We start from the raw sequence: 23,502 nt of genomic DNA on the forward strand, positions 1-23,502 counted from the left end.
ACAAGATAAACACAAGTTAAGACATGATGACTTCTTCTATGAATTTGAGGAACAAAAAAACACATTCAACAGCAGCAGAAGAGTATAATAGAACAAAAAAGTAAAAGAGGAAGTCATTACGGAGGAATTTAAGCCACAATATCAAGTGTTTGACTTCAGAAAATACTTCTGAAAGGCTTATCCTACAAATCCAAGCACTGGCATACAGAATGGAATGACACAATCGAGTGGGCGCAAACACAAAGCCACAAAATTCCATGACAGAAACTAAAAGTTTAAAGTGCAGAATCGACAAAAACCTGAAACAGTGAGACAAGAAAAAAGAATTAAACTTACGCTACTTATCATAAAGCTTTCTCTTCAGAATATATGTAAACAGTATGAGCACAAGTGTACACGTCTACACTTTATGCCGTATCTCCGCTGTCTGAGTTGTGAGTGGTGGAGTAGTGCTGACACACACACAGTCAGGCATGCTGATGAGAAGGTGGGAGGAGCTCAGGCACTGCAGCTCTCTGTTCCTCCTCTCTTATTACGCACTCGCTCATGTTAAAGGCTGCCCACTTCAAATGTTTTCTTTTGAGGCCATTTAAGAGAATGATTCCTCTTTGTTTCGGTTGCATGATCTTGCATTTTCAGGAAATTGACACTTGCGTTTTAATCTAGTTTCAGTATTTAGGAATCAATTTTAGAACTGCATATATAAAATATTTTACAAATTTAAGGAAAATCATGGTAAGATGTACAACATAAGAATAATGTGCTGATTAATTTACTTGTGAATTGTAACATATTTAAAGGTGATACGTTTATTTACTTTATTTATTTATGTTTAAATGCCATATCAGCAGCATTAACTATATGCATGGTAACATTGGTAAAAAATATTCAATAAATATTTATGTATTAGAATAATACAAAAACAAAGATGACAACAATGCTGATAAAAAGTCATATAAGATCTTTAAATTTAATCAGAGATAAATATTTAAAACTTCTTTCAGGAGACACTTTTTAAAAAGAATTTCTATGAAATAATTTCTAAATAAAATCATGGATGAAGGGATGACGCAACACTACATATTTTTAAGTTAAAAATGTTAGACATTTGACAATTTAGTTTTAAAACAAAACCGAGAATCACCCGACTGATAGCTCATATTCCAGAATAGATTTCTTCCTGGTCGACTGCAAGGTTGCTTCATGTGTAACTGCAATTAAGCGCCACAACAGAATAATCTCAGATCATTCTGCAGTGACCGTTTCTCTTGACCTTTTTGAAATTAAGCCAATTCTTGTTGGCGATTCAATCCTACATTACTCTGTGATCCTCATTCTTCCCAGTGTGTAACAGAATATTTGGATGAGTATCTTAAGTTTAACGATACAGGGGACGTATCCGATTACAACAACAAAATATTAAAAGAATAAATATTTATGAAATGAGCTGAAAAGATTTGCTTGCATTTTCCTCTCACAAAAATTTACTTATTTAGAAAACTCAAGTCTGTTCAAGTAATTTATCCTGAGGTGACAGTGACATAGAAAGTGTTCCAATGCCAAACTTAACATAAAAGGGCAGAAAAACCTTCAACAGAAATATAGGTGTGACACGCAATATTGTCTGATGTTTTTTTCTTTCTCTTTATCATTCTCAGTCATCTCAACGATGACATCTGAGACACGAGCGGGAAGCCTTTAGGTCACTCGGCTCAGTTCTGCTAAAGTGATATCTGTGCAGGAGTGGAATAACTGGAAATCTGCAGCTGTGCAAACAACTGTACTTTTCTTTCATCTTCTCTGTCTCTTCTTTTTCCACACTATGTAAACATACTTAAAATGCTACCATTATGCTGTGTCGTCTTTGTCTGTTTTGCTCTCATTCTCAGCTCCTCTCTTGTCCTCAGTTTACCCCCACTATCCCAGTCATTATAGACACTCAATGAGCAGCTGGAATTTGGACTTGGTGGAGTTTCTTTTGGAAAGGATCCTAGTATGGAGGTACCACACCCGTCACTGCTCCCAGCTTTACTCTGCACGCCTGTTTCAGCCTTCATTACTGCCAGACCACATTATTACAGGTGAAATTCTATAGAAGAAATGATACCTTACCTGGCAAGACTCACAAACTGACTCACCTGTCTGTTCAAAATGCTTGGTTTGTCAAAAGAAATCTGCTCCCTTGTAAGATTTCAGGTGTGTGATTTCAACCTGTTTCCTTATCTTATTTCACTCATGTGGCTCCAAATAAGTTACATAGTGGCTTAAGATTTGGATTATGATAAAAAAAATCTATATTGTTACAATAATAGTTAAAGCTTTGACCCTTAATCAGGTCATTCAACTATATAATTACGATATATCCTATAATAACCTATATAAATACAATAAACGCACATAGATGATCTATATTTGTAATGAACCTCATAATCTCTGCTCACAAACCTAAACTGCATTCTTTGTTTTTATAAGTAAGTCACATACTGGTTTAAGATTTGGATTATGATTAAGAAAAATCTACATTGTTACAATAATGGTTGAGCTTTTGACCCTAAATCAGATCATTCAGCCATATAATTACCATATAATAAACCATATAAATACAAAAACGCACATAGATGATCTTCTTTTGTAATGAACCTCATAATCTCTGCTCACAAACCTAAACCGCAGTCTTTGTTTTTAAGACGTGACGAATGCCGTGTATCACATACATACGTCAAGTAAAGTGCGAGGTTACAGCATGCGGCCTGAATCAGACACAAAGAACACAGACAGATCTCTATTAGAAAGAGACATTTACTAGCGTCAAACACATCTGCGGTCGATTTCACCTAGCTAACATCTCATCATCCGCATATGCTGGCCACATTAGTTGTTTCTCAAATGCCACGTGTCGGATGTTGTTGTGTGTTTGTTGGCACAGTAACATCTGTATAGTCAATGCTCCAGGATATAAAAGACTGATGTTCTTTATGACATGCTGGATGCTGACACATTTCAGAGACAGCATGTATACGTACAGCCTGTGGGTTTCTGGCTTTAAAACATAAAAACATGTGCACATTTATGTTGAATTTGATGGTCTGTTTAAAATGTTTTAAATTGTTACATTTAGATTTCCTATGAAGGCATGTAACTAACTTATTATTATTATTATGCTAATAATATAGTAATTACTAGTGTATATGTTGTATATGCTGTTTTCATATTGTACAGCCTGCATAAATTGCATTTAAAAACATTATTATTTGTCGGCGCCAGTGGTGTAGTGGTTAGTGCATAGACACATGCATTTAGGTGCTCATGGCGACCAGAGTTCGATTCCCGCCTCGAGGTCCTATGTCGATCCTTCCCCTTTCCCAGCTCCTCATGCTTTCCTGTCAATACTCTCTACTTTCCTATACAATAAAGGTGAAAATCCTCAAAAAAATAAGAATAATATAAAAAACCTTATTATATAATTTAGAAAGACTTATTACAATTTTTTTGTAAAATAATTTGTTATTTTCAATGATTGTTTATTGTCCATAATATAAAAATAATTAACATCAGAATATTGTTTATGGCAAGAATTTTAATGTGGGCATTACTTCTGAAGGCATAGGCAGGGCGTTTTGTTTTCAAGTTTAAAAGGCTTAGAACAGACTGTTTTTAGGACTGCCAGACGTTTAAATATGAATAAAATAAGAGTGAATATGTCACGGTCACCAGCTGGAGTCCCCAAAAGCTACAGTTGAGGGGACTTCATCACTACACTGCGCATGAAGCTGCGGTCACACTGGACTTTTCTCCCCATAGACTTCCATTTATACGCACGCAAATGTGCCAGACCAGAAACGCAAGGTTGTACGACAAGTTTCGTAGTTCGCTGTGTTGCAAAGTTCAAGCCTGGTGAACTCTGACCTGCGCAATCGCATTACTTGACTGTATGAGACCGATAAAGGAACAAAACATGACCTCTCTAGACAGAAATGTAAAATATGGACCAATCGCTGGCTTTTTTAAATGTCTAATCATCTTGTTTATTCCTGCCCCTTTTTGCAGTGCCATACGTCAGAATTTCGCAAGCTCAAACTCTAGTGTGACTGCAGCATAATCCTTTGCACCAATCACTCCATTACAGCTGTTGCACATCACCATTCACCTGTTCCATATTACATTGACTATTTAGGATACCTACAAACACACACAGAGTGAAGTCATGTTTCTATGTTGCAGACATTACTGAGCATTACCTTTTTTCTTGCTGTTTGCCTTGCCTGGTTTATGCATCCTGAACTGCCTTTTGTTTTGTGATTGTTTGCTGCCTGCCCTCTCGATTTGTTTTTTCAGATTACTCACAGTGAATTACCCCCAGATATTAGTGTTTGTCTTAGATTTGAACTCTGCCTTTTTGACCATTTTTTTTAAATAAATCAAATCTGGTTCCTCACGCTTTGGTTCTGTACAAAGCAGAACTCACTGCCAAAATTGCAATATCTGACATTCATTGTACCATAACACCATCCCGCATGTTTGGTATCTCCTATTTTTGACAGAAACAACATAATGGCCGCAAAGACTTTTTATGACACTCATTGATTTTTAATTAAACCTACAGTGACAAAGTTATTGTGTTTTTTTTAGGTTTGGAAAGTTACTTTATAGAGCAAACTTTTAAAATGATGCCTTGTCCTCTTTTTATAAGTGATAATAATTTAATACTATAATTTAGCAGAAGTGGGTTTGGCTCAAAATGTTATCAGGTTTTTATACTTAATGAAGTAGGCAAGATCTGGCAACATTAATGAGTCACGGCATACCTCATTCCCTCATTTGCATCAAATATACAGAGGAGAGACACGACAAGTTGTTTGTTTGGTTTTGTAAATGTTGTCACGACATGCAGTTTTTAGCTGTCAATCAGGCTGAAAGATGCAGTTGTCACTCAAGTAAATGACTGAATACTGTGTGTGTACACAACATGATTTGACAATAAACTGTGAAAATTAGCAGCAGTGTGTATGTAGGTAGTTGCTGGTTAATTGTTGTAAATGAAAAGCTAACCTAAATGCTTTACTTCAACCAAATAAAACTGCTGAGCGCTCAACAACAACTAAACTTTGCTACGCTGACACCAATAAATACTGACAAATCTAGGTTTACAATACACACAGCATTTTACCCAATCATATGATAAACACATAAAAATTCAAGGGAGAATCATGAGAGAATTGGTTATGCTCTCTGAGTAATGCTGAAACTCAACAGCCAGCAGTTTAACTTAGAAAAACAGACTCTTGGGAAGCAAACATTCATGCATAGAGGAAAAAAAACTCACCTTTTCCCAACTTAGCCACTTCCTCTAGATCTGTTAGGGTTTTTGCAGACGCAATAGCTTCAGGAAGCTTCAGGGTGAAGGGCAGAACGTCTCTAAAGAAGACAAATGAATGTTGATAAGAGCTAAAAACATTACAAACATGCCCCAAAAGAATGTCAAACTGATTATAAATAGTAAAAGCTAAAGAATATCCGGGCTGAGAGTCGCTGTCTGCACTCTTGGTTGAGAGTGAGAGAAAGAATGAGTCAGAGAAAGAGAGAGAGTGAAATGGCTGTTAAACTGAGCCTGTGGGTGAGTTTGGCAGAGAGAGGGCTGTGTTTATCCACTGACTTTTCTGCATGACATTGGCACAGACCTGGTCATTAATTCATTAAAGGGATAGTTCACCCAACAATGAAATTATTTGACTTGTTTCAACCCTTTATGAGTTTCTTTCCTCTGTTAAACCCAAAAGATCATTTGAAGAATTCTGAAAAAAAAACTGCAACCATTGACATCCATAGTATTTGTTTTTCCTACCATGAAAGTCAATGGTTACAGGTTTTCAGCATTCTTTAAAATATCTTCTTTGGTGTTCAACAGTAGAAACAAACGCATAAAGTTTTGCAACCACTTGAAGGTGAGTACATTTGTATGCACTACTATGTAAACAAGGCATGAAGAATATCTATGACTAAATTTTGTTTTTGAGCAAAAAGAGGCCAGTTCGACCCTTCCTTCCAGTTATTATCCGAGTTGGTCTTCAGCACTGGAATGCAACTGAATCAACATCATCTGGTTTTACTTTACCACATACATTCTGGGTTATTCTCAGAACTTCAGGAGACTACCTAGAAAGTGCAGGGTATAATTTCTGTGCATTGGAAAAACAATACCACCTTCATTTCTATTAGCTGACTAAGCATACGGCCCTGTCCCAAACTGATGCCACTGGTTGAGCAGATGTGCTGTGTTTGTGTAGTCTGGGATAAATGTTTTGCTAGTTTTAGTCTAAACCTGTTTAGACTTCAAGTCAAAATTCGTATAAATGAATAATATGAACACCAACAAAACATAATAGCCACTCTTTATCTCTTTCAGATACAAAACAGACCAGTACATTTCGTATAAACTAAACAAGCTGTGTTTTTGCAGGAGTTTTTGTCGTTTTAAGAGTGAGATCAACTTACCTGCTGATACAGCAGAATGCCACCAGACGAAAGAGGTCTGCAAAGCTGATTCCTGAGCCCTCCAGGGAAAAAGCTGTAACAAAAACACACACACAGACGGTTACACTGGATTTAAAATAGAAAAAAGTGGAATGACCTAACGGTCTCTCTCAAAAGTAAAGGTAAACAGGGCAAATGTCACACAGTATCTGAGCCCTTAGTATTACAGTGACAAATAGAGATATAAGAGAGACTCATGTAAAGTGTGTTAATGGAGAGAAATAAAGCTGGCTTAAAAATTAAAACATGTGACTCAAATGGAGCTCAACAACCCAGAGACTTTTATGATTCACTAGGCCTCATTCATGAAGCATTAGCAGAACATAATTGTCCATAAAACCATTCAGTCAGTACAAATTCAAACATTTGCTTTGCTGAGGTTTTATGAATTAGGCTCACAGTGCAACAAATTATAACAGTTTACTTGTTACCAAATTCTCTGTTTTTCAGATGTTATTTATGTAACCTATGATACAAAAGCATAGGGTCTGGAAGATTTTAAATCTCTCTAATGCTGAACAACCAGGATTTATTTGATCAAAAGAGTATCACTGTCAAATATTAATTAACAACAAAAAGAGACAGCTGCTAAATGTTGAACATAAATAAATGCATTAATAAACAACAAGAAAAATATATTGTCCTGAGATTCAGTCCCACAGCACTCTTGTCATCTTTACATCAGAAATAAAAGCTTAACTGAAATTAAAACACTACATCAGAGATGCCCAAACTAGGGTCCGCGAGCCAAAGTTGGCCAATTGTAACCTTTAATTTGGCCCATCATCTCGTCTGAGAAGAGAGAAAGAATGTTACAAAGGGTTGGATCTTTAACAGAGATCGTAATTTCTAATTTAACGTAGCTTTTTTGGTTTGTTTTACTGCTGAGCTACAAAAAAGCCAACTGAAATTAAATGTTTGAATAACATGTTTGTAAATGAATTTGATTTGATTTAAAATACAATATATACTGTCACTCGACAGATAGAGGACAATGCTGAATATATCGGTGAGCAAATTAAGGCAAAAACAGAAGCAGCTTGACTAGTTTAACCCAATTCTGTTATAAATGAGATTGTTTTTAACTGTAATAAGTTCATTATAAAAATTAAAAGTAATAAACTGCATCTGGTAATATAAAGAAATGTTTTCTAATTATTTTTGTATATTAAATAAACCATGGCAAATTTAATGCTATAGAGTTTGGTATATTTACCTTTGGCCCACCACACTCAATCAAGGTTGGTTTTTGGCCCTACTTAAGTAAAAGTTTGGGCACCCCTGCACTACATCAATCAAAAATAAATAAATTAATTAATTAATTACCATAAACAGCTCTGATCAGAAGCAAGGCTATTTTAAACAGTCATGGGAAGTGCACAGGTAAATTTAAAAAAAACTCCAGGCTAGAGGAAATGAAAAGGTGACGCAGATACAAACACTATTAGTGGTATATTAATAGAAGGACTACCCTATTTACTTACTATATTGGCTCTCTTTAACAGGAAAGTCCCGAACAATCAATGTGTCACTATTCATTCGGAGGGAAATCACCTTTTTCTGCAGTTTATAACACCTCCTTACCACAAAACTCTATAATCAAACACAGACACAAATGGGAGAACATAAATATGATGATTATTAAAAAGATAATAACTAAAAGAACGTCTTGTTAAGCAAGTTGGTTGTCGAATAAGCACAATGTTTTTACCCCTGCCGGCTGCGGCTGCAGAATGTGTCTGGCTTCATCATCGCTGAGTGACAGCAGCAGCCATACAGAGTGTGTCTGCATCAGTCTGTCCAGCATGCTCATGCGTCTGCGTAATGAATCATACCCAGAATCCCTCACTCCTGGCACACCGGCACAGGCAGACGACTGCAGGAACAGACCACTCACTTCTCCTTCCAGACTAGAAATATATACAGAGACAAAGAAAAAGAACAGAAAAAAAACACTTTTGGTGTTGGGCTGAAGCAGCGGTTGTCAAATATTTTCAGGAGGGAAGTAATTTTCAGGAGGGAAGTAAAAATGTAATTGTAGAGCAGCTTACACCATAATTCTCAGTAAAACGTCAAAATAACGGTTATAAATTTACTTTGAACTGACTTTATGATTCCTAATTTCACCAGATTGCTGGTTTATTCTCTTGCTTTAAGATTAACTGGAGTTTAATCTAACAAGGATGACAAAACTTTGTGTATTTGCTTACAATTAAGTAAAAATGTTGGAATATATATAAGATATAGAAAACTTATAGATATAGAAAACTTAGGCTGAGTAAATTAACCACAAATTTTCATTTCTGGGTGCACTATGCCTTTAAATTACACATGGGATGTTGATGAAGTTTAGGATTATAATTAACTCATCCTGACTGAAGCCAATTTCAAAAGCTGAAAAACAAACAGATTAGAGGTTGAAGACATTTTTGGCACTTGGGTTGTTTTCAAATTTTTCTGAAAGTTGATTGTGAAACACCTGGATGGATTTATTGTTCCTTGCACTTCCTTTTAATTCCATGGAAATGCAGTATTGCAAAAGCAACCATGCTGTAAAACTAAGACTTGCTCCACTTGCTGGAGAACATGGGAAGTGCAACAACAAACCAGCGGATTAATCTACACAGTCCAAAACATCGACAAGAGGCAAGAAATCTGCTACTGTTTACCATTCACAATACAGAATATATATTTTTTTATATTTATGTAATACATTCATATTAACATGAAAGATAAATACAACTATTGCTCTGTGAACTTTTAAATTCATATCATTGAGAGACACAATTTTGTTGTAAAAATGAGTAAAATTCTATAATATATTTATTTTATTCTGTATATAATGGTTAACATGCAGGTTTAAATGAGATTTTCAGAAGGATTCAGCTGTTCATCTGAACACAATATTAAGAAAACATCATTTAATATAACCTAAAATTCCCCTTAATGCCAGTGAGGAGGAAGATGACAGTGATGAACGTTGAACTCACCCCTGTAAGATTTCAGTCTCCGGCTCTCTGGCTGGCTGAACCATCTCCTGCTTCAACTCTGAGATCTCCGTTGAGAATGTGTCAATCAGCTGTAGACATACACACACACACACGCACACGCACACACGCACACGCACACACACACACACACACACACACACACACACACACACACACACACACACACACACACAAAACAAGTGTGAAGAGAACAGGAAATCTGAAAGCCTTCGCAATGTGTGTTGGTGTCTCATGGATGTTTTGTATGAATGGGAAGTGGTTGTGTCTGGAATTAGTCATAATAAAATGACTCCCAGTGAACTAGCAACCTCGTCAGTTTCCTTTCAGAAACTAACAGTGAGAACAATTCAGAAAGACAGAGAGACATCAAAGCCCTGTTGCTCTGTTTCCTTTGATTGTTGCTCGATGAAACACTAAACCGCAGTGACTATTAAATAAAATGCACAATATCAAAAGAAATATGTATTCAGTGCGGTATGAAGCAGGATTAAATTCACCCAACACTTAGATCAGACATGAAGAACAGTGATTTTAGGCCAATACTTTAAATGCATTTGAGAAAGCTGTTTTATCACTGCGTTTTCAGTTTCTCCTGATAGCCAGCAGGGGGCAGACTGTTTTTTTTTTGTTCATTATTTGCAATAACTGCTTAAACTTCTCAAATGAATGACAACAGTCACAATTACTATAAACACTCAACCATGGACCAGACAGTAAATGCTCGTCCACACGTTCTGTTGTGTTTCTGCTTTATCTGAGCCAGCATTTTCCGCTTTTAGTCAGGAGGTATTTCTCCAGCTTCATCCTCAGACTTAGTCAGCAAACCACAATTACACACAAACTCTTGGCTCTTTCAAAATTCAGCTCACAGCCAAGAAAAGCTATCTGAAAGTTAAAAAAAAAACAAAAAAAAAAAGGGCTTCGGTCACATTGAAGCACTTAGTTGCTGTGTATTACTGCTGAATGAGCTACACACTTGAAAGGTCAAGATTTATCAAACCAACATTGCATAAACTGGCACACTGCTTGATACGGCTCATTGTGCTCCATATAAGCCAGACAAGAAATACCTCAAACCAGTTTCAAGATTTTAATTGAAATAAAAACACTCAGCTAAGATCATGCTTATTACTTATTATTATTATTATTATTATTATTATTATTATTATTATTATTATTATTATTATTATGTTTAATTATTAACTATGAAAGCATCCAATTTTGGTATTATTATTAGTAGATTTGTAAAAACATTCCCAGTTTTACCTCTGTTTTAATCAGTCTCTGTTTACTTTGGTCCACTTTCCTGATGTCTATGGGAGCTATAGCTATGGAGTATGGCTTTGTATGGGCTTTTTCTGATCTTTCGATCTAATATTGTGAAATAAACTTGTGCAATTCAAATATGAGAATAAGAAAATTACACTGAATGTTGTGGGTTTGTGTTTTATTCAGAACTGGTAGGAGAACGTTGAGATTATTTTGTTTTAAATTGACTGAAATGAATGCTTGCAGACTTACTATTAATGAAGAATGATGAAAACATCTGATTTCTTGAGATACATATCATTATTGGAATGATTCAATGGATCATGTGATGCGGAACTTAATTATCATATAATGTTGTATGTCATGTATTACATGTACAAAGTATTCACCTTACGTTGGTGAATTAAACTAGAGGCTGAGAATGACTTCAGCTTCAGTGGTGAGCCATTAAAAGAGGTGATGAAGCAGAATGAAAGGTGTATTTTCACCCGTTGGACGTTTTTTAGGAAACTGTGATGCCTGTGTGGAGCTGGCTGGTGTTTTGGAGACTGGCGAGATCAAGATTTCTTCCAAAAACTGCAGTCATCTGTGCCTCTCTTTAACCAGCCGTGAGGTAAAGTCATTCACAGCATACAAAGCAGCCAAGACTTTTGGAAACTATGTGCTGACATTTTACTAGCACGCTTGTTTCAGCCAAAACACTGGCTCAATACTGAGAGGAGTGTGTGAAATATAAACACTCAAAGTGACAGCAGCAGAATTAATCAATTAAAGGACTCTTCATTCATAATGAACATACTTTGATCACTTACTCTCTCTCATTTTGATCATGCTTTGCCCAAACATAATATAATATAATATAATATAATATAATATAATATAATATAATATAATATAATATAATATAATATAATATAATATAATATAATATAATATAATATAATATAATTTAATATAATATAATATAATATAATATAATATAATATAATATAATATAATAATATAATATAGTATAATATAATATAATATAATATAATATAATATAATATAATATAATTTAATATAATATAATATAATATAATATAATATAATATAATATAATATAATATAATATAATATAATTTAATATAATATAATATAATATAATATAATATAATATAATAATATAATATAGTATAATATAATATAATATAATATAATATAATATAATATAATATAATATAATATAATATAATATAATATAATATAATATAATATAATATAATATAATAATATAATATAGTATAATTTAATATAATATAATATAATATAATATAATATAATAATATAATATAGTATAATATAATATAATATAATATAATATAATAATATAATATAATATAATATAATTTAATATAATATAATATAATATAATATAATATAATATAATATAATATAATATAATAATATAATATAGTATAATATAATATAATATAATATAATATAATATAATAATATAATATAATATAATATAATATAATATAATATAATATAATATAATATAATATAATATAATATAATATAATATAATATAATATAGTATAATTTAATATAATATAATAACAATTTATATTAATCATTTAAATATAATTTATAATTTATTTAAATATAAATAATAAAATACAATTAATCAATTAATATGGATATTGATTGTAAATAAAACTTGATTTAATCCTTTTATGTTTTATTTCCATTTGAAAGTGTGCCATTTGTTTACCAGCTTTAATTTATTAGTATCTCTAAAATGAGATTTTATAATTTTTATTTTAAACAAATTTTAATATTTGGTTGTGCATATTATGAATATTATTGTTATTATTTTAATTATTATTATTAATTTACTTACAAAGCATTAATAACAGAACAGCACCATACCATTTAACTAGAAGCAAATCTTGTAATTAATATTCATAATTCACGCTGTACTTTATAATGCTACAATACGTAAGTTTGCTTGGTAGCAATTAAACAGTTGCGCTAATTCTGGGGCTCAAGAATTAACATTTTCTGTACATTCTTTGCATATACACTGTACTGTTTATTCAACTATCAAAGATCATTGTGATCTTCATATTCCCTAATCATTCGAAGTACTTTATCTAGGAGATATTCCTATTAAACTTGAAAAAGAGGACCGATATCTATTTCAGATATTTTTGGCAACAAGTAAAAAAAGCTATCACCCGGAAATGGTATAAAGAAGATCCACCAGCTAAAGACAAATGGGTCAAAATAATAGCAGAAGTTGAGGAAATGGAAAAAACGACACATGGACTTCGATTACAAATAGAGATCTTTGAAAAGAAATGGAGTAAATGGCTAGCTTTCTCCACAACGACAATATAATTATCTACAATGTAACATGTACATAATTCTAGAGGTTATGCATCATTACGAAAATATGTTTGCCAACCTTTTATTATAATTTATTTTATACTTATTTCAATTATTTATTTTCTCAATGAGGTTAATTCAATATTTTTATATATGTATGCATTTAGATATCCATACGTGGAATGGATGTATTTGTGTCTATATGTATATATGTATTACTATTATTGTTTGTTTGTTTGTTTATTTTGTTCCCACTGGTTATACGTTCCTAAAAAATCTATAAAATCTAGGTACAAAATAAATAAATAAATAACATCAGCCATTTATCAAGTATTGACTATAACATACATATAATTAGTGATTTATAGACATTTTATTGCATCCATATCATTTAAAGTTCTTTGTATAGCTCATCATATTACACATATTTAATCCAATATTTCAAAAAATGGAAAAGACCAGCCAGGGTAGTCTTTAAAATTCACATTCTGTGCTTCTCAAAAAAAAAGGTATTTGTGTTTATAAAAAACAGAAGGGGCAGAAAATATTAACAAAATTCTCCTTTTTATTTATTGTTCCTTCATTAGATGACAAAGGTAAAATTCAGTCCGCTCACCACATTCCACTGAAGTGATGACAGGGAAGAGATGTTAAGGAAGTGTTTTCTGTTAAGGAAACAAGGAGGAATATAAATTTTTGTTCACTGGCGTCCATAATCTCATCATGCATTCATCACGGCCGATTAGCGTCGAAGCGAAAGCCTGATTTATTTGCCTATGGCTGCATCTAATTGTTTACATGAAACAATCCTTGTACTTGCAACTACAACTTCCTCCTGTGCTAAATAATCAGAATACACTGGAGGGAACAGCAAAGTCACCCCAAAATAATTACAGAAACCATCGCACAAAACCTCTTTATGTTTTTTGGAAGAACAGCTTGTAGAGATAACTGGAGCTATCATCCTTTAAGAAGCTCTTAAGCTCTGCAGCTTTAGTGCTGGCAGTAGAAATGGACGGAGCAACATTCCTCGAGTCTCCAGAGGCCCAGACTAACCTGGGCTCTGTCTGCCTCTAAAGTAGGACATGAGCTGGGAGCAAACACACCCAGAGATGGTGACTTTCACCGTGTGATTTATTGCTGGCTGAGACATTACTGTGTAAGGATAGTGTTCAGTCGTGACGTTTGTAGTCATGTGGTCATGTGTGTTTCAAAGCTCTGAATGTGGAAGTTGTTTATGACTCTTTTTGGTATTAAATACTTGGGATTGACCTTAAACTAGGGCTGTGCAATTAATCGAAAATACGATTTCGATTTTGGCTTCTAACGATTATAAAAAAGTATTAATCGAGATAAACGATTATTGCATCATATACCGCCCCCTTTCCAGTTGACGAGCGGAGCACACACATCTAACGCCATCGTAATGCGAGCGCTTTAATGGTCAAATACATGCACATTTGTGTCAGAGCTCGGTGTTTAGTAAATATTCATATTAACTCTCATTTCTGTAATAAACAAACAAGTTGAGAAAAGACATGTGAAAGAGAAACCATATCAGAGCTGCACAATTCTTAAAGTGACAGCGCAATATTCCTCTAGCCGCCTGTTTTCATTATGAATCAAACAACAAATGGAGAAAATCCCTCACTGCTCTTGACTGAAGGACTTTTGTAGCTGAAGTTTTTTTTATTACAGTGAAGATGCTTAAAGCACAGTTTGTTTCATATTTTTATTCTTTTGCATTTATTTCCCTTTCCTTATTTACAGGGAGGAAAATAACTGTGCATATAATCAGTTGAAGTCAGAATTTTTAGCCCTCCTGAATTATTAGCGACCCTTTCCCCCCAATTTCTGTTTATGCAAAGATTTTTTTTTCGACCCATTTTTAAACATAACAGATTTAATAACTCATTTCTAATAACTGATTTCTTTTATCTTTGCTATGATGTAAAGTACATTATATTTTATTAGATATTTTTCAAGATACTAGTATTCAGCTTAAAGTGACATTCAAAAGCTTAAGGGTAATTAGGCAAGTCATTGTATAACAGTAGTTTCTTCTGCAGACAATCAAAAATATATATTGCTTGAGGGGGCTAATAATATTGACCTTATGATAGGTCTCAAAATATTAAAAACTGCTTTTATTCTAGCTGAAATAAAACAAATAAGACTTTCTTCAGAAGACAAAATATTATAGCAAATACTGTTAAAAATTCCTCTGTTAAACATCATTTGGGAAATATTTATATATATATATATATATATATATATATATATATATATATATATATATATATATATATATATATATATATATATATATATATATATATATATATATATATATATATATAAAATTCACAGGAGGGCGAATAATTTTGACTTCAATTAATAATCGTTTTGAATAATCGTGATTACAATTATGACTAAAATAATCGTGATTATGATTTTTTCCATAATCGAGCAGCCCTACATTAAACTTCATGCAGACTCTTACATTTTCATAGTATATTCATGTAATTCCAGATATGAGTGTCTGTTTTTGTCCATACAGTAAAAAGTCAGCTATTGAAAAGTTTTTAACTTTGCTGATGTGGATAAAAACATTCTTTAAAGTTTATTATTCAGTGAGTATATTTTAGATTTGGAATGACATGACAGTAAATGATAAATTGATTGAATGACTGTATTGCAGCTTTAAGCACAAATTACTGTAGTATGTTAAAGGAACACTCAATTTTATTATAATATCTTGCTCAAAAATGTTCGAAGCGTTTTGTTAACGTTTTCTATTTAAAGCTTGAAACTTCTGTAGTTGCATTGTGTACTAACACTGATGAAAACTATTTTTAAAAATTGCTATTTTCTAGGTCGATATGGCTAGGAACTATATTTTTAATCTGGTATGATAATCAAGGAACTTTGCTGATGTACCATGGCTGTAGCAGGCACAATGATATTATGCAAAATCTGTAGGTACAGGTGTATGGCATGGTGCTGGTGACAATTTTCAGAGCGAAAAATGAGAATAAAGTTCCCAACTGTTTATTTTTCATCTGTGTTAGTACACAATGTAACTATAGATGACCCAAGCTTTAAATAGCAATATAATTGAAAACCTTTTGATTATTTTTATGTGAGTGAGATGCTAATGGTCTAATCTAAGTCAATGGTCTATGCTAACCTAAATTAAAAGTGCTCCCAACAGACCCGGAGAACAGCTCAATGTATTAAAAAATGGTAAAGTCAGAAAGCTATATTAACCTATTTTATTGGTCACTGAATAATCTGAGTATGCTATTCCCACAGAAGTGCAAACAATGAGCATCAGTCATCATCAAATAACTCAACTCCACTAAAGTTCTGTGAAACATGTTGCGTTATTCAACGTGTTGACGTAATGTCACTGAAACAGGAAAAAATGGTGCGATAGTGAGCTGCTCCTTTCCTGTTTTTAAAAATGCCAAAAGCGTTTCTTTATTTCACAGTTTGACCAGAGTCAATGACCTCAGTAAAGCCACATCTGACAGCTTATGACAGCGACAGTCTAACAGTAATGCTGAGTCTATCTACCCATTACCTCATCTTCCCAAACCCCTATAAAATATAGTGCTCTGTGTAGAATTCAAATGTGTCTTATGTTTTGTGGTCTGTGGGGCTCGCACATGTGATCCACACTTTGCTGTCATGCCTCAGGACATGAGAAACTGTGCATGTTGTATCTGTTTGCATATTTACACTGTCTGAATCATTTACTCCCTATGTAGTGCCATTGTCCATATAGAAAATAGTAATTGTATGAACAAATGACTGATTTTAGCTGCAAATTTAGCATCAACTTATAGTATAGAGGCTGTTTCATTAAGCATTTGATTAGAAAATCTGTAAAGTTTAAGTGCACAGACAGACAGACAGACAGACAGACAGACAGACAGACAGACAGACAGACAGACAGACAGACAGACAGACAGACAGACAGACAGACAGACAGACAGACAGACAGACAGACAGACAGACAGATAGATAGATAGATAGATAGATAGATAGATAGATAGATAGATAGATAGATAGATAGATAGATAGATAGATAGATAGATAGATAAAAGTAATCAAAACACTATTAATAGATCAAAACACTATCAAAGTGATGTGTTTAAAATAATTTTTCCATATTGGTGGAAATGAGAAACCAAACATTTTAATGTAAACACAGTATCTTCTGAATGCAACTTTTAAAAATAGATTTGCAGCATAATAGCTAACCTTAAAGGGTTATTTCATCCCAAAATGGAAAATAATTTAATTACAAATTAAAAAAAAGAAATCACCCTCAAGGAATCCTAGGTGTAAATGACTTTCTTCTTTCTGTGTAATCCAATCAGCTTTTTAAAAAATTATCTTTGGCTTTTCCAGCTCTATAATGTCACCGATTGGCTGATTTTTATCAGCAGTCCAAAAGAAGACCAATAAAGTGAATAATTAAAAGTAATATATATATATATATATATATATATATATATATATATATATATATATATATATATTGTGTAACTTCATGCTAGTGCCATCCATCGACTTTTTTTGAGGTGCATTTCTTTGCCATCAGCTGGACAGCACTGTGTTTGTCTCTCTTCACTTCAACTCAGGAGATAGAAAAACACATTCCTCATCGGCTGATGGTGCTAACGCATACAAAAATTACACCTTCAAAAAGGTGAAGATGATTGACATTTGCCAGAAGTTGCACAAATTAAGGTTATTTTTAAAATGTATCTTGACTTGTGATCATCAATAGCCTTATAAAAAAAAGAGAATGCCGACAGCCGAATATATATATTTTTTCTGATTGAATTCAATCAAAATAAAAACTTATATACACCATGATGGAAATATCAAGATAAATCATGCGATAATTTACATTTTTTGGGTGAACTAACCCTTTAAGATTGACATGTTCCTTATAAAAGCCAAACATTTCCTTTCCAGCTAAGCCAGCATGTGTTTAGCTGTTGTGGGACCACCATGGCTGACGCATTACATGGAGAAATAATTTCAAATTTGCTTACAGAAGTGCAAGCCAAAATTCGAAGACTTTCCAAAATATGCAGAGACAGACATTAAAGTAAAACAAAGATAAACACTGGCAGAGCTTTTATAAAATGGTATAATTTGATGAAGTTCTTAGATTTCAATCGAGACACTAAAGTTCTGGAGTCTCTTCTAGACGGCTAAGATACATTTATACTCAAATAAAAAAGTTAAATATTACAGGGATAAAAAACCTCATAAATGACAAGGGAAATTTAAGAAGTTGCAAAAAAAAAACACATTTTTTTGGTAAAGTCACTACTAGAGTTTAATAGAGCAGAAACTGCTTCATCATCAAGAATGAGTCAGAATAACAAGCAGTTTTACTTTTAAAAAGATAATTAATATATGAAAATGTATGATCAAGACTGTTCTAAGCAGTTTATGCAACATACCATGAGTGTAAATTGGATCAAATTGATTAAATGATATGGTAGGCTCAGTTAGAAAGGCTGACATGATGATAATAATCACACAATGCACAGCATGTAAGCAGGTACAGAGAAATAAGACCAATCTCAGCAGACAGCGGTGGTGTGTTTAACTCTCACCTTAAAGAAGCTGCTGCTCCGGTCCATAAGGCAGGACTGCATCATCATCTCTACAGACATGGTTGGGTGTACGCAGCTCTTCTGTGTCAGCCTGGGTCTCTGTGGATCAAAGACACATACCTTAATTTGAAGGCCAGAAAAAAGAAACCTCAACCCATTCTACATGGTCTGAACAAAGAAATGAGCACACAAGACTCATAGAACAGACTTACAAACACACTATAAATGAAACTTCTCCCTCATTTCATTTGCTGCTTGATGAATAGTGTAACCTGAACTAAGCTCATTTACACATACAATACTTGCTTATACATCTACAGTCACTTGTGCTTGATTGCTCATAATAACCTTAGCTACATTCTATGAAATAATAACACTGGGCATTTGCAGAGAAATTATGGGAGAACTGGTGGAGCAAACAGATGACGGTGTGTTTTCAACCTTTTGTTAACCCACTTTTAAAGAAGTTTTCACAACAGCTGCAGGCATAATACAGGGAGGAGGGGATCAGCTGGGAGACCGGTGGAGACAAAACTAGGTCAAAGGTCAAGCCGTGAGAAAGGGTGGCGGAGGAGGAGAACACAAGGGGAACATAAAGCTTTTGAATGTATGTGAATGCACGGCTCAGCTCAGGTAAGACTGAAAACAAAACAGTTTGAATGTGGTGATTAACCGTTGAAACTATGCCGACATATGGCATGAACATTTACAGTACGGGTCAAAAGTTTGGCGAAAAAATGTATAGGCAGACTGTAATGGAAATTAAGCAGGGTTTAAATTCTAAATAATTTAAGATTTGTTTGTTTTCAATAAAAGAAATAATACCAAGGATGCATTAAATTAAGAAATACAAACTTTTTGTTTGTTTTTCTTATTTGAAATACTATATATAATATATTATATTGGGCACAGTGGGTATCGCTGTCGCCTTACAGCAAGAAGGTCACTGGTCAGAGCCCCGGCTGGGTCAGTTGGCATTTCTGTGTGGAGTTTGCATGTTCTCCCTGTGTTTGTGTGGGCTTCCTCCGGGTGCTTCGGTTTCCCCCACAAGTCCAAAAACATGCGCTATAGGTGAATTGGGTAAGCTAAATTCTCCATAGTGTATGTGTGTATGTCCTGGTCCTCCAGGTTGGGGGTTGAGGCATGGACTAACGAGGCACCTCGTAAAAATTAGATGTTACGAAACCCTAACCTGGTGCATACATATACATATATATATATATATACATATATATATATATATATATATATATATATATATATATATATATATATATATATATATATATATATATATATATATATATATATCAGTATAAATGGCCCTGGGAGTAAGTATATTATATTGATCTTATTTGGAGCATTTTTTTATCAAAAATTCAACATTTTTCACTTTTTCACTTTTCTTTTTCCATTTCATATTTTCAAAAATATTGTGCAGCTCAAGTGTTTTTGATTAAATAACACTGATTAAATTAAAGTGGGGCAACGCAGTGGCACAGTAGGTAGTGCTGTCGCCTCACAGCAAGAAGGTCTCTGGTTCGAGCCTCGGCTGGGTCAGTTGGCGTTTCTGTGCGGAGTTTGCATGTTCTCCCTGCGTTCGTGTGGGTTTCCTCCGGGTGCTTCGGTTTCCCCCACAGTCCAAAGACATGCGGTTCAGGTGAATTGGGAAGGCTAAATTGTCCGTAGTGTATGAGTGTGAGTGAGTGTGTATGGGTGTTTCCCAGAGATGGGTTGCGGCCGGAAGGGCATTCGCTGCGTAAAACATTTGCTGGATAAGTTGGCGGTTCATTCCACTGTGGCGACCCCAGATTAGTAAAGGGACTAAGCCAAAAAGAAAATGAATGAATGAATAAATTCAAGTGTATTTTATTTATTATTATTTTAAATTATAATATTATTTCACCATATTACTGTGTTGATGATATATGCAGATCTCATGCTATGGTGAGCATGAGAGACATTCAAAGTCATTTTACTGAACCCAAACTCTCAAATAGTAGTATAACTGGGGTCAAAACATTCACAATTGTCAACTTTTACATGTAAATGCTCTCTACGATTATTGATCACATCATTCATCAGAGAGGACCAAGCTTAATATTCAAGAAATAGGGATAGTTCACAGAAAAATCTAACTTTTGTCATCACTTATTAACCTTCTACTTGTTCAAAACGAATTGGTACTTTTCCTTCTATTAAACACGAAAGAAGATATTTTGAAGAATGCTGGATACCAGCAACAATTGGTATATGTCCCCCCTACTATAGATATCAATAGCTACGTCTTCAAAATATCTTCTTTTGTGTTCAATAGAAGAAAGAACCTCAAATAGTTCAGAAAAAAGAAAACCGAAAAGGTTTGTATGGTACAATCAGTTGAATGTGAGCAAATGCTGAGTAAATAGTTTTTTTGTTGATGAACTTTTCTTTTAACATGCTCAATACCACAATGTTTCCATATAAGCCATTTCACAGTTTAGATTTCATGAATGAGCTTGAAGAACTAGTATGGGGGGCTCTTTATGTATTACACTGCATATAATACAAAATAGTTTGACTTTTATTTAAGCATTTATTTAAGGTTTACAAAAATCATCAGTCCAAGGCGCTCAAAAAGTAGGTTAAAACACTTTGAGTTTCATGGACTGACAATTTTTTGTGTATCTTTATGAATGCCTCACCAAAAATGCACTGATATATTAATTACCCCTAAAGCATTTTTGGTTTTGGTCTTTAATATTTGACTAAATGCAAATGCATACAGTCAGTACATCCAGAGTAAACTGTAAACAATCCAGCCATTAAAGGTTCCATGCGGTCGCCACAGGTCAGTTGGCTCTGGATGAGCAGCGCTGCAGAAAACTGTCCTCATCTGGAGAGAGAAAGCCAGCCCTGACCCACTTCCAGATGCTGCAGATCCCCAACACCCAGAAAGCTTTGATCCAGCACAGCTGTCTGAGTTATGCACAACAGCCTTTTCTCCACAGACAGCGCAGTCTTGCTTTGCACGGTGTCAACCTGATTCTTACTGTCGACAAAGGAAACACAAAGCTCTTTTTTTCACCGGGTGAATTTATGCATTGAGCTAACACAAAGCTGCTGTCTGGGTGCTGACACTGTAAGGGGAATCATGGCCAACATGTGGAGCTCAACTCACAAAGCCTCTTTTGATGTGACCATTAGAAGCTTTGAAACGAACCAGCATCTCCTTCCAAACCTTTGCTTTCTTCTATATATTTATACGCATATTGAGATGATTCACCAGTAGTGTAGTTCAGACTGTCCTGTTCAGACTTGGGTGATGATGGCTCCTTTAGTACAACAACTACTAAATACTGGAAATTTGAACATTTGAACCATACCTGTCAACCCTCCTGTTTTTCACGGGATTCTCCCATATTTTACAATTCTATCCCGCTATCATCCCGTAAAGGTCTTTTCCCATATTTCTCCTGTATTTTCAATCTTTCTATGAAGGTTGGCATTAAACATTTAAGAGCCGATCCTCTCTATGAGCAACCCATAGCACTGAACCACCAGGGGACGCCCCTTGCTCTTAAATAGGACTCTGCTCATTGCTTTCATTTTATTTAGGCATGTAACAATTACAGCTGCCGTCGCCCCTATGAGATCCTTAAAACAGTCATATAGTGGTGTGTGACTGTCAGCTGATGCGCTCCATAGTAATAAACAGACGCTGTTTCTCAGCGCAATTTGAAGTGGACAGAAAGTCTGGGTTCTGACATTGACGGCTGACATTGTTAGAATTACAAAATAATAAAAATAATAAGAAGGTCGCTGGTTCGAGCCTCGGCTGGGTCAGTTAGAATTTCTGTGTAGAGTTTGCATGTTCTCCCAGCATTTGCGTGGGTTTCCTCTGGGTGCTTCGGTTTCCCCCACAAGGTGGTGAATTGGGTAAGCTAAAATTGTCCATAGTGTATGTGTGTGAATGAGAGGGTGTTTCCTAGTGATGGGTTGCAGCTGTAAGGGCATCCACTGAGTAAAACATATGCTGGATAAATTGGCGGTTCATTTCGCTGTGGTCACCCTAGATTAATAAAGGAACTAAAATGAAAAAGAAAATGAATGAATAATAATAATCATAACAATAATAATAATAATAATTATAATATTAATAATAATAATAATAATAACTATTATTGTTTATAATTATAATAATGACAAATACTGTAATAACACAATAATAACAATATTACAATATGAAATGATAATTATAATATCAATAATGATAATCCTATCATTGTTGTGTAAGTGAGTGCTATCTTGCATCACAAAGAGGTGCTAAATCCTTCTCCAGAAGCTTTTCATTCCCTGTTCCTGAGTGGTGGAATGATCTCCGCAATCCTATGTGGACTGCTGAATCCCTGGCATAAAATCCACAATTCCTTTAGATCATTCTAACAATGCCAGAAACTTTGTATTATTAGCACCTATTTGCACCTCTTTACAATGATTCACTTGATGCCTTCCTCATTTGTTATTCACTTTGGATAAAAACATCTGCTAAGAAACTCAATGAAAATGCACTTCTCTCCTCCAAACCAAACCCCATAATTCCAAGCTCTCTTTCTTTTCGCTCCTGAATCATCCTGACCAGTCATCACTGTCCACTGAAAACATTTTTACAACCCAAAGGGCACAACAGCTGT

General features: G+C 34.1%; 1 protein-coding gene across 2 annotated transcripts in view; it reads right to left on the reverse strand.

Annotated features, from left to right (window-relative positions):
• The window catches only part of rin2a (Ras and Rab interactor 2a), a 64,302-nt gene that overhangs the window by 21,250 nt on the left and 19,550 nt on the right, over window positions 1-23,502 (reverse strand). For both annotated transcript variants that reach the window (XM_056470522.1, XM_056470523.1), the window contains 6 exons: window positions 18,830-18,928; window positions 9,522-9,610; window positions 8,243-8,441; window positions 8,016-8,124; window positions 6,493-6,565; window positions 5,324-5,415 (listed from right to left, as the gene is read on the reverse strand). In XM_056470522.1, coding sequence (XP_056326497.1) covers window positions 5,324-5,415; window positions 6,493-6,565; window positions 8,016-8,124; window positions 8,243-8,441; window positions 9,522-9,610; window positions 18,830-18,889 — 622 coding nt within the window. In that variant the 5' untranslated portion in view covers window positions 18,890-18,928. The remainder of the gene's footprint in view (window positions 1-5,323; window positions 5,416-6,492; window positions 6,566-8,015; window positions 8,125-8,242; window positions 8,442-9,521; window positions 9,611-18,829; window positions 18,929-23,502) is intronic.

The sequence above is a fragment of the Danio aesculapii genome, chromosome 13 (genome assembly GCF_903798145.1).
Source record: "Danio aesculapii chromosome 13, fDanAes4.1, whole genome shotgun sequence".
NCBI classification, from domain to species: Eukaryota; Metazoa; Chordata; class Actinopteri; order Cypriniformes; family Danionidae; genus Danio; species Danio aesculapii.